At 43.7% G+C, this 12,481-nt stretch overlaps 1 protein-coding gene across 12 annotated transcripts in view; it reads left to right on the plus strand.

Moving 5' to 3' along the window:
- The window catches only part of TSPOAP1 (TSPO associated protein 1), a 70,576-nt gene that overhangs the window by 26,579 nt on the left and 31,516 nt on the right, over nucleotides 1–12,481 (plus strand). For 11 of the 12 annotated variants that reach the window (XR_008746111.1, XM_055797616.1, XM_055797613.1 and 8 more), the window contains 8 exons: nucleotides 541–624; nucleotides 2,044–2,133; nucleotides 3,459–3,581; nucleotides 3,981–4,085; nucleotides 4,641–4,691; nucleotides 7,317–7,337; nucleotides 10,954–11,137; nucleotides 11,456–11,676. Coding sequence is in view for 11 of the 12 variants with exons in the window: in XM_055797616.1 (XP_055653591.1) it covers nucleotides 541–624; nucleotides 2,044–2,133; nucleotides 3,459–3,581; nucleotides 3,981–4,085; nucleotides 4,641–4,691; nucleotides 7,317–7,337; nucleotides 10,954–11,137; nucleotides 11,456–11,676 (879 nt within the window). In the remaining variant the exon portion in view is untranslated. The remainder of the gene's footprint in view (nucleotides 1–540; nucleotides 625–2,043; nucleotides 2,134–3,458; nucleotides 3,582–3,980; nucleotides 4,086–4,640; nucleotides 4,692–7,316; nucleotides 7,338–10,953; nucleotides 11,138–11,455; nucleotides 11,677–12,481) is intronic. The other variant, XM_055797610.1, reaches the window with a different exon arrangement.

Genomic DNA, 12,481 nt, shown 5'->3' on the forward strand with positions numbered 1-12,481 from the left:
CCTTGTGAATTATTCCAGCAAACTAGGACAGTTCAGAGTGAAGTTTAGCAGTTCTTAATCTATCTGAGGAACCAAGAGTGGTAGGGAGTAACTGCAGATAAAGGTACATTACTAGAGGATGTCTGCTCTCTGTTAGATGTCATTTGGATTAGAATAGGAGTTAAGACAGCACAGCTAGTGTTTCAAGCTGAATATTTTGCACAGCTCTGTCTTTTTGTCCCATGCATCCTGTCTGCCATACTATTCTATACAAATAGGAACAGTCTGCACATATGGGAAACAGAAAACTTTCCAGAGCATGAAAGGCTTGGGGAAGAGAGGAATAGCTGTTTCACTTGAAATGTTTTTTGCTTTTCATTACCTTTTTAAAAAAAACCAAAAACTCCCTTGGTTTCTATATTGTTTCTGTTTGTCACAAAGAGATTTTCTTAAGAAAATAAAAATAGCTAATACAGCTTTGAGTCTGAGAAGCTGGGCTTGAATTTCTTATGCATTGTAAGAATGGGGACTTGCTGATCTACTTGTGCTTGTTTCATGCAGGAATTTGAACTCAAGAAAAAGCGCAAAAAATGTGAAAACCTTGAGCATGAAGTGAGGAAAAAGCATAAAAGATGCAAAGAACTGGTAAGTGTTCATTTTGCTTACTGTTGTGAGCATAATGGTAGGAGAGGAGCTAGGTTATTGCATGCCTTTCTTGGATTCTCTTCAGTTTATCTTAACAAGGAATCACCAATCTTTCTCTTAATTTGAACAGTGTCACAGATTTTGGGCTCCAGCCCTTGAGACTGGAATTGTTTATTTAGTCTTTCAGCCAGCTTTGGGTTGAATGTAACTACAAAAATCACTGGATGAAACTCTGTAGCCTTTGCTAGCTTAAGGAGATGCTTGCCATTTTTGCACGCACTCTAGAAAAGTATTGAAAGATTTCTGTATCTTGAGGTGGTAATGACACAAACCCATGGTCATTTTCTTATGCTTCGTGTTTGTTGCATGAGATCTTGCCTCTTTAATTTCATGGGGGTTTTGAAAGTCATGTCACAGCATCTGGATTTCCCCCTTCTGTTTCTACTTTGCTGAGCAGCACTGGTGACATTAGTGACTATGTCAATGTACAGTTTCACCCAGGAGTGCTTACCTTCTGAATAAATGTTTTATTTCTTGCTCCAGTCTCCATTCAGGTCAGTTCTAATGCATAGCTCAGACATAAGCAGTTCATAGTGCATAGCTCAGCCTCATGGTCTGGGTTAGAATGGGATGTTTAAGGAATAAGTTGGTCATTGTATATTGTTAGTAGCTTTTCAAGGGCAAATAGGGACCAATTCACCTTGAAGTACTGGGACTTAGACTTAGAAGAGGAGATTAGCTCTTGGAACAGCCAGAAAATATTTGATGATCTGTAAAATGTTGGGATGAGGAAGTGTCTGTGTCTACGTGGAGTCATGTGATCATGCAACTATTAAATTCCTGTAATGCTGTACAAAGTTGCTTTAGACAGACTGGACCTGACAAATTCAGTCAGTGTCTCCCGATGTCCATGGTCTCCTGCCTGCTCAGAGTCAGTATTCTCTGAGGCAGAGTGAGAGCTGGCTCTTGTTGCTTGCTTAACTCCAGACGGAATTCTGGTTTCAGAGTCAGTTGTTTAAAACTCTCAAGTTTGCAGCCTAGATGTCTCTCTAGCATCATTCTTCCAAATAATTTTTATTCCTTGAACTAACAGTGAAACTTGAATTGGTGGTGGTGGAGATGGAGTTCTAGACAGCGATATGTAAATAATGTAACACTGGAGCTATCAAGTCGACAAAGAAATGTCTTTCTCATTCTGGGCTTTGAGCTTATGTTAATGGAAAAAGAAACTTAAGATATTGTCTGGCACAGGGATGATAGCTGTTTGAGCAGTGCTGCACGCTGCTGCCTTCCACTCCTCAAGCAGCATCCTGTCAGCATCTTGTACCATCAGTCAACAGGAGCAGCTCCACTCTGCAGAATAACTGGGGGAGTTAGGCTGAGGGCCTTGGTGTAGTAATGCCTGCTCTTCCTGGACAGGAGATCCAGCTGCAGGAGGTACAAAGTGAAAATGCACGACTGGCTGAAGAGAACTTGCAGCTGAATGAGAAGGCTGAATGGGCAGGACAGGTAAAAAGCAGTATCTTTGTTTATCACATGACATTAGCTTCTGTAATGTTTTGCTGAGAACAACTTTTTAGGACACCAGTTTTCAAGTTGCTCGTTGAGCGATGCTTGTGTACCCATCTGTGTACCTCTCTGGCCTGTGTACCCCATGGTCACTGCAAGCAGAGCAGTTAACTGCCCTGTTTTTATTACAGAGTTTCCCAAGACTTGAGCAAGGTGCTTTGTCCTTACTTAAGTTTGTACTTGGTTTACTTGTGCTAACTTGTTACGGAATTCATAACAAAAGACAGACAGTGGTTGGTGGGGAGCAGTGTGCTCTGGTCAGAGTGGCCGTAGAGCAGAACCCATCACCACAAGTGGTGCAGGTGTACAGTATATTCGAAAGTCCTCAGTCACCTCTGGCATTTTTTTGTCGTCCTCAAAGAGGGCTTTTGGTGGCTGATGATGGGGTAGGGGAGAAAGCCACCCCTGCAATTCAGAGCTGCCCTTGCTAGATGGAAAACACAAAAGCTTCAGGTCTCAGGAAAAAGTCAGGATACTTGCGTTCTTCAGTTTGCAGAGTGGATTTCAGGGGAGTGTGGCTGCACCTTGGAGGGTTGCATTCTAGGAACACATTGTGGTGTGGAAGAGTGGTGGAAGAGTTGGTACTCCAACGAAGATCCTCCATGAGTTTCTGTTCCCAACTCCTCTGGACAAATACAGGTTTAGACAAGAGTTAGAAAGTTACCTGTCTGTTCCATATGTCAATGTTGTCACCATGCATAAGGCTTCCCATCTATCTAATAACTTTTAGTTCTGAGTGGAAATGTTTGTCTTTGCTTGATAATTTGCATTGCTAATAGTCGTCAAGCCATAGTACCCTCTAGAAGCAAAATATGTTGCTGGAATTTCCTGTAGTAAGTGGAGGAAGTAAACATGATTTCAACAGGCTACTGAACTTTCTCTACTGTTCTCTGTGTTTAATCCTACCACCTAGGATTAAAAAAACTTGTAGACCTAGACCTTTGTGCTTTTTTTGAATCTTCTCACTATGTAGCCTGTTCATACCCCAGTCCTTTCCTCCTTGTAAATGGGGAGGGGAGATGTGACTTGTGGGAGGAGCAGTATGTGCAAATGGTGTTCAGCACATTGAAGATTGATACAAATGTTCATGTACTTGTTCTGAGTGAAAGCCAGAGGGAGAGGAGATCCATGATTTTGGTATCATTACAAGTAGAAAACAGGTCTGCAAAACAGCCTACTGAGATACAGAAATAAATTTGTCCTCCATTATTTATACAGGGGATACCTGTGGCTCCTTGTGCTAATTGAAAATCCTTTCTCCTCAGGTTGAATCTGAGAATGCTGACCTGAAATTGCAGGTTGTTTTGGTTACTAAGGAGCGAGATTCAGTAATTCAGACGAATCAAGGACTCCAAACCAAGCTGGAGAATCTAGAGCAGGTCCTGAAGGTCAGTAGGATTCACATGGCTGGAAGGATTGTGCAGACACTTTGTGCTGCTTTTGGATGGCACGTGTTGTCTCTTTGCTTTTTTTGTCCATTCTTTTGTCTTTGTTCTTCTGTTGGGGATTCTGCTTCTGCAGGATCCTGGACCATGGCCTCCCAAGGTGGGCAGAGGCGCTTTAGAAAGGCTGCTTCAGGGATTTGGGTGGAAGGGAAATTAGGTGGCCATCACCGATTTAGGGATTTTCTTTGACTGTGTTGCTCTGGCTTTTGGTAAGAGTTTCTTAGTTTTTGCTCTGTTGAATGACATGAAATACAGGCCATATTTTGACTTCATGGCTGATGATAGGACACAGGACAGTATTTCAGTAATGTCACCCTTCACTGTCTGTGAATTGTTCTGCAGCACATGAGAAATGTGGCTGAGCGAAGGCAGCAGCTGGAAGTCGAGCACAAGGAAGCACTGCTAGTCCTGCAGGAGAAGCAAGAGGAAGTCAGACGGTTGCAGCAGGTTTGCAGTGTGTGAGAGAATGGATGTTTCGCTCTCTGAATCCTGTGGAAACTGATGTGATTCTTTGTCCTGGTTTTGGCTGGGATAAGTTTTCTGCTTAGTAGGTGGTACAATGCTGTGTTTTCGATTTAGTGTGAGAATCATGTTGATTACACACTGATGTTTCAGTTGTTGCTAAGTAGTGGTTACTTCAAATCAAGGACTTTTCAAGTTTCCCATGCTCTGCCAGCAAGCAGGTGCACAAGAAGCCGGGAGGGAGCATAACCTTGTTTCCTTGGAAGTGTAGTGTATGGAGGAGGTATACGTGAGCTTACAGGATAAAGTAAACCAGGGAAGAGTGTCTCTGCCTCTAGGCAAACTCTGGTACCTGAGCAAAGTGAAAGGCTTTTCTCATGAATGGCAGTTCTGATCTTGCACTGCTCTTTGTTCAAAGACCAAAGATGCTTTCAGAGTGTATGGTGTTGTAAACCTGTAATGGTCTATCAAGGTGGTGGTGATAGCAGAAGTGAACTTAAGTAGGCCGCTTTCTTATTTGCTCTGCTTCTTTCTTCTTAGGCGCAGGCAGAGGCAAAAAGAGAACATGAAGGAGCAGTACAACTTCTAGAGGTAAGACAGAAGAAAACAAGATTGATTAGTTGCTTCAGATTTGGTATCTTTTGTTCTTAATGTCAGCTTTCTTGATGCCCTGGTTTTTTTTTGATTCTTGAGCAAAACGCTTTAATGTCTTGATTAGATGCAACATATTGCTGCTGTAAACAAGTATTGGTTGTGCTTGCAGAGTAGTTTCTGGGATCAAAGTTTTAGGGGTTTAAATCCTGGCCTGCTCAGTCCTTGGACAGGTTACTTTGTTCAGATTGTGCCCAGAAACTCTTCGAGGGATGTGTTAAGTAACCAATCTCAGATCTGCCTGCTCCGTTTTCCAGGATTGTGTGCAGGCAGAAAGAATACTTGCATCCGTGTGATCTGAAATCTCTGTTGTGTGTACGTGCTCTGTGCTTTTTATTAGGGAAAAAAAAGGAGAAATGTGGCCTTTGCTGGAGCATAATAAGTGGTGAAGTTTGAGGCAGCTCCCTTGTCCCATTTGCTGGGCTGGCATCAGCTGTGCACATGCTCTGACACCCACACAGAGTATGCTTTGCTGTGGTGGCAGACAGCTTAATGGTGATGCAGCAGATGTGATGAGCACTGTTTTAGTTTTGGATGTGCTTTATCTTGGTGTTTATCAGGATGAGTTTGGAGAAAACCTTGGCTGTGGATTCCTGGAGCTGCAAAGGCAGAGCACCCAACCCTGGAACTTAATGTGGTGATGTAGTAGCTGCCAGGAAGTTGTGTTAGGTGTTATGGCAAATAGGGCAGCTTCTGCTCTCTCAGTCCACTGAGGTTCTCTGAATACTAAACCATCTGAGACCAAGCAGAATGCCTCGCTGTACAGCACCTGGACAGTGAGATCTCGTGCTAATGAGGCCGTGTGAGGCCGTGGCCCCGTCTGTAGTGGTGACTTAAAATCAGAGGTGTCAGTCTGAATTGCCTGTGTCCACTGCTGTGCAGCAGCTCTGTGGCTGTTAGGAGCCCAGGAGAGTGAAGTGAGGTGGTAAGTGTCCTTGACAGAGGAGATTGCTCCATGGCTGCAAATAACATCTCCTTTGAAGGGGGCCTGATCTGTATCTGAACTGTAGAGCCCAAGAGTGCTGGGCTTCTACTGAATGGGGTTGAAGTTGTTGCAGGCGGGGTGAATATCGTGGGGAAGTGACGTTAATTATTACCCTGTTGCCGTGTCCTTTCTGGGACATCTGCTTTCAGCTGCAGAGAGGTTCAGAGCTGATACGGGTGCTGCTCTTATGTCAGTTGGTGTTTAGCTGGCTTCTTAGCAGCCTTTAAGGAAAGGGAGGTTTGATGATTGCCAAATGCTTCCTGAACTAATCCACTGAAGGATTGGAGAAGCTGCTAAGGTTTATATTAAACATCTACCTGTGTAAAGGAAGAAAGGAACAGTCATTTTGTTCTGTGTTGAGAGGCCAGTCATGTTCTTGTGCAAGGGCCTCATCAGTTAAATATTCTTGCTTTCATGTTACTGGTACAGAGATGTTGTAAGTCAATGACACCAGGTGGACTGAAGAAAAAGAAATTGTCATTAAAAGCTAGTTTAATGTGGAGCAACAGTTATTTAAATGCCTTAACTATAATCACAGTCATTCCAGAACATCAGCGTAGGGCAAAATTAGGGGTTTGGGGCGCTTACATTGCGTATTGTCATTTTTACATATGTTTGGATTGCTTTTTGATGTAGTATTAATGAAAAATGAGTGTGGTCTGTTTTTCTGTTGGAAGAGTTCAGTCACATGGTTGTCGTAAGTAGAGTCTCCCTCCTTGGAAATGTTCAAAACTCAACGAGACAAAGCTCTCTGCAACCTGCTGTAGCTGACTCTGCTGTGAGCTGAGGGAGTTGACCTAGGGGATCTCCAGAGCTGCCTTCCAGCCTCGGCTGTTCTGTAGTTGTGTGATAAGGCAGTGATGGCGGTAAGTAGAGGTATGGGATGGTTTCTGTGTGCAGAAATACCATGGATAGAAGGATTGTCTCAGCTTAGAAAAGAAACCTCGAGGGTATAGTCATGGGAATGGAGGAGTTCAGTAGTGGTTACAAAGTTCGTGAGACAAGATTCTCAACTGCCTTTTGCACTGCAGAGATGCAAAGGGCACCAGCCTGATTTGAGGAATACAGTATAGAATTTTATTGGGAAATACGGTGAACAGAAACTTTGCCTGTTTTCCCTGACGTAGGAGCAGGGTGTGTGACTGAGCAGGCTGTTAGCTGCTTGAAATCATGTCAAAGCCAGGTTCTGAGTTGTGCCTTGATTCTTAGAACTCCTTGGTCTCAGACCTGGGGAAAGTTCTGGACACAAGGTGTCCATTCCATTGATTTTATGGGTGGTTGCAATGTGCTGGGAAAAGAGGGCTTGAAATTTGGTGCTGGCACTCAAAGCATATTGTGATTTGCAGGACCTCAAAAAGTGCGCGGTTGTCTTACACATGCATTTGGTATGCGGGATTTGGCTTTTGTTTAGCAAGCAGATGCTGGTGGGAATCTCAGTATGGAACAAGGCAAACACTGTAAGTCGGTGAGAAAACAATTTCATTCAAACTGAGGGCTGGGTTATCTTTGGCAGATTGTTGATATTTGGCTAGTGTAACTGCTGATGTGGTTTTATATCTTTTTGCTTTTCTTGCTACCAGAGTACTTTGGATTGCATGCAGGTACTGCTATAATCCTGTCAAACAGGACATTTTTCTCCTCTGTCCTGACTTTGACAGTTGCTTGATGTTCTTGTTTTAACTATACTCTGGAAAAGATTGCAAGAGTGTCACCTCCAAGAAAGAAATGTAATTAAAGGAGCTACCACCTATGAGTTTGATGGAGCAGCTGCTTTTCTGTTTAAACGCTTTGCTTTCTTGACCAATTAGAATTAGGAGCTTTATTTTTTTGGCATTTCCAGATTTTTACAATTGTCCAACTGTGCACTTTCTCCATGTGTTGCATAAATTTAAAGGTCTTTTGGGAACTACTTGCAGTCCAAGAGTGAAGACTTTCCTTCAAAACCCAAAAGCAATGGTAGTTAGCATTGCAAATGAAAGTGAAAGAAAAAGACAGGTCCTGCTGGCTTTGTAATTGGTTGGAAGATGGGAAGTTGAGATTGTGAATAATAGTTTTCACAGAAGAGGCAGTAACTGATGAAGTTATAGTCTGGGAGTTGTGCTAGCCAGCCTATTCACAAATGATTTGGGAGTGGTGAGGTTTGTAGCTGATAGAAAACTGCTTTCAGCAGTCACCTTCAGATGTGACTGCAGAGAGCTGTGAGAAGATCTCATGAGCAACAGGGAGATTAAATGACAGGTAACACTGACTGTGCACATGGAGGAGAAGCAGCCATTCCTAAATGTGCACAGTGGTGGGCTCTGACTTACCTGTTGTGACAGAAAATGCAATGTTTGAGGTAGGGTGATTTTTTTAAAATGTCAGCCTAATTCACAAGTCTGGTCAAAAAGGCAAGTACAGTGTTTGGAACTTTTAGGAAGGGAATTGGGAACAGCTCAAGGACATTACTGGGGTATGCCCACATCCTGTAGAAGTAGCACCCACATCTATGTGGAGTTACAGATGTTCTTTAATCCCTTTGGTGTTAGCCCTTCTTTGAGCAGGAGTTTGGACTGTAGGTCTGTAGAGTTCCCTCTAGCAAAATGGTGATTCTCTGATCTCAAAAACATACAGCAGAAGATATGGAGAAGGGTAACAAGGGACATCTGGATGAAGGAGTGTCATCTGTAGGAGAAGTGTAATAGCACAGCCCAGAAGGAGAGTGTCTAAGAGGACAGGGCTGAGCTGATGGTGGTTGGGTTTAGCTTGGTGTGGAAAATGAGAGTAAGTTCCTGAACTGATTGTTAAACTGACCCCACCAGGCTCTGCTCCCTGCTCTTGCAGCCTCTTCTGGTAATCATGGTACTCAGTCTCGGTTGGTGTGAGGGTCCTTTCTTTCCTCCTTTTGGGTTGGGCATAGACACAGAAGTCTCCTACCTCTTCTGTGTCTGGGGCTTGATTCCTGCTGGTTCCCTGAAGCTCCTGGCTGTGTCCTTAGGCTCCTCTTCCTTATCCCCCCATCTCCTAGAACTTCCCTGAAAACTTGCTGCTTACTCAGCTGTGTGTGAACCTCTGCAAGTAGTCCACAGAAGTGCGCTTTGTGTGTGATGTGGTAGTAATATTTAAGAGATGTTTGTACGTTGTTTTGAATAACACAAGATCTAAAAGACACCTGACCAATTAGGTATCTCAGAATTAAACTGTGGATTACCTAGGCTATTTACTTGGCCACCAGTATAAATGGATTTAAACTGTGATTAATACATTTACAGAACCAAGGAACTATTAGGATGCTATTAGTGCTATTAAACACAATATTCCAGATGCATCTACTGGCTCAGGTCTCCAGACAATATAGGAAAACCCTCTGTGGTCCTGCAGTTGTTCTGTAACCTGTCTCTTGTCATAGGCCGTGTCCCAGGGTGGGACTGGGGACAGATGTTGGTCTAGAGAAAACCCTACCTCGACCCAGTGCAACTGTTCATGGTTTCTTTTCTTTATTAAGATGTTATGCATAGGGGAGAAGCATTTATGCAAAAAATCTTACCTGTAAGTAAATTCAAACACTCATGATTGCAGGGGGACTCTGTACAACATGACTTAGTGAACAAGGAGTTGGCTTTGAGTGGAAAATGCAGACACTTCTGGAAGTTGCTCATGGCATCTGATACTGTCTTTCAGTTCAGCGGCAGTTACTTCTTGCCAGATTTCAGAGGCTTCCCTTAAAGACCTAGAGCACCTAGCTAGTTGTGAAGGAAATAGGTGATAAACTGACATGTTCGAAACAGACCTGTCACAATAAAATAAAAATGCATGCACCCATGTAAGTTAGGGAGTGGGCTAGAAGGATATTGTGGTACTCTGAGACCAGAAAGAAAGCTTTTTCCAGGTTAGATGTGTTATTTTTAGAGCTCCCTAAAAATCAGACTTGTTGTCTTACTTAATATTTCAAGGCATGATTTATTTTTTGATTTGGAAGAAGAAAAAGACACTTCAAATGCTTTTTGTAGAATGGAAAATTTTGAAGAGCACAATGCAGTCATCTATTTTGTTGCATCTTACCTACACAAAATGATGAGATGAGTGACTGCAAAGCCTGGTGTGATCTCAGCCTAAAGAGAAAAAAGGGTACAACTGTCAACTCTTGCAAGGCAGAGTCTGCACCTCAACCAGATGCACTAGTGCCTAATTAAATATTGTCTGCATTAACTCAGTTGAAGAACTGATTAGGTGATATATTCCTATCCAGCCCTAATGTTTTTTGTTTACTCATTACCTGAAGTGCATGAGCAGGGCCTACACAGGATACCTGTCTAAGAAGGCAGAGTAAGGTTGTTGCATGGTGGAAGAGTGAGAAGAGGGAAGGAAGCAGTTGCCTTCTCCTGGGAATTGGTGTGCCTACAACTAGGGAGTATGTGGGGATGTGCAAGGACAGCCAGGACTCGGTAATATTTTGGAAGGGGAAGATGCAGAGATGGTAGAAAGAGAATACTGGAAAATACGAGTGGTTCTCTATTACGAATGTGTCCCTCCTTTTCCATAGTATTTCTTCTCTAAGGCTTTCCTGCATCTCATCTTGCTGAGATGTAGCTTTCTTGTACTCAGCATGCATTTTCCTGGAGCGTCATCCCTGTGGGACCTGGTGGCAAAGTGTGTGGGCTGCCTGCATCAAAGAAGTGTTCTGCAGCATGGACCAGGGTGCCAGTACTCTCTGCCCTTCCTAGCCCCTGGAGGAGCTGAGATCTGGAGGGACAATCAGGAGTCCTGCCCAGAATGGTGAGGAGGCCAGGCCAGGGTAGGGTTTTGAGAGCCTCGGGAGTGATGGACCAAATGGAGCACTGGGAGAGCAATTCCTTTGGAGGTGCGATTTTAATGCTCCAATAAGCAAGCAAAGCTTTTCAATCTTTTTTCTTTTCAAGGCTTCTTTATCTTTGACTTATCTCATCTGGTCTTGTGCAGGACTTGGATAGGATATTGAAGTTCAGACTCAGAATTTCAGGGGTAATGCCTAATTGAACTTGCAGTCAAGGTCCTCATAGATGATGAGGCTCGGGTTTTCAAAGACGGTTTAGGTGTGGAGCTGACGGCTCCTAATGACCATTCCTGGGCATGGCACACCTTTTAGCTTCCTGGGAATCCGAGACCCACTGAAAAGACATGGCAAAGGGAAATGCTGTTTGGAGCCTCTGTGGTGGTTTTGGTATGAGTTTTTCCCTCATCTTGTGTCTCTCCCGTCAGGCCCGAGTGAAAGATCTAGAAGACCAGTGCCGCAGCCAAACAGAGCAGTTCAGCCTCCTGTCTCAAGAACTCAAAGAGTTCCGGCTTCAAACAGGAAAAATCGACCTTCTCACCTCTACACTGGTGACTTCTGAGTTTCCTCTTGCCCTCTGCAGCTCTACCCCACAGCCCCACTGGGAGAAGGGTAATTACTGGAGATGCCCGCAAGTGTTTTGACAAATGAGTTGTTACTTGTGTAAATGGAAAGGTGTAAAGAAAATAATTCAAATGTTCAGTTAATTTTTGAGACCTCTGTCTCTCTTGTGGTTCATTTTGTAGTCATAAAGAGAACTTGGCATTTGTCTGACCAAAGAGAGCCCGGGGTGTCCAGTCTGTTGCGCTGTTAAATGAGTCACATTTTTAGAGACCTGAGCATTAAAGGGTGTTTGCGCATTGTGTTGCTCACTGCTGATCTTGTATTCTGCCTGTCGCTAAAAGTAATGGACAGATTATTTTATGGCAGAGTCAACTGTTCCTGGATTGCTTACTCACCAGAGTGCTAAGAAGGTTCAGAATGAAGAGACTGATGAGTTTGAGTCATCACAGCGGGCGCCTGATGCCACTGTTGGCTCCCCAGTTGCTGCTACCAGTTCTCAGAGACAAGCCAAGAAAGTGGAATCTCAGTCAAACTCTTCAAAATCAGAATCCATGCAGAACAGTCCAAAATCCTCCCCAACTCCAGAGGTCAGTATGGGAGCCCCCTCTGCGGCCTGTGCTTTCTAGCCACAAGGGAATAAATGCATTGCTGAGAGCACTGGTAAAGTTGCATTCATTCCCTCCTGGCTGCCTGGAAAAAGTGGGAAAAACAAGAGAAAAGCTGTAGGAAAAAATTGAAGGGGCCTTGCATGCCAGTGTCTGTAATACTCATTTGAACATAATTGCTGTGCTCCAGGAAGGAAACAACAGAGCAGACAGTGCTGGGGCCTTGGAGAAGGAGCAGTATGGAGAGGTCCATTGGTGGGAAGTGTGGGAAAGCTCCTGCTAAGCTTTCTTGTGACATCTCAGCTACTGCTAAAACACACAAAGGCTACAAACTGTTATTTTTAGCATGCTGAGGAACTGTGTCCAGTTTTTTTCTGGCCTTGATTTCAGATGGTTTTTGGCCTTGAGCTCTGTATGAGGGGCTCAAACTTCTTTGCATGCTTTTAGGTATTAAAATTTTACTTTGTGAAAGAAACCATAAAAAGATGCTCAGTTTGTGCTAGCAGAGGGACAAAATGAATAGACTTTGCTTGTTTGTGTCACCAAGATCTCATAGACAGTTGTTGCTTCTCCCCAGGAGCTCTTACATTGTACTGTAGGGTTCACTTACACAGTCTTTCGTACTCTCTGCTGTATATCACTTCATGTGACAGTTTAGGGTAAGGAAGTGTTGTGGGTGGGGCTGGCTGTGATGGCACGGGAAGCAACTTTTGCTCCTTTGGTCCACTGCTGTTTCCTGGGCATGCAAATCTTCAAGGCCACATGGAGTGCCTCATTGTACCTGTGG

The sequence above is a fragment of the Falco peregrinus genome, chromosome 2, assembly GCF_023634155.1.
Source record: "Falco peregrinus isolate bFalPer1 chromosome 2, bFalPer1.pri, whole genome shotgun sequence".
In the NCBI taxonomy this organism is placed as follows: domain Eukaryota; kingdom Metazoa; phylum Chordata; class Aves; order Falconiformes; family Falconidae; genus Falco; species Falco peregrinus.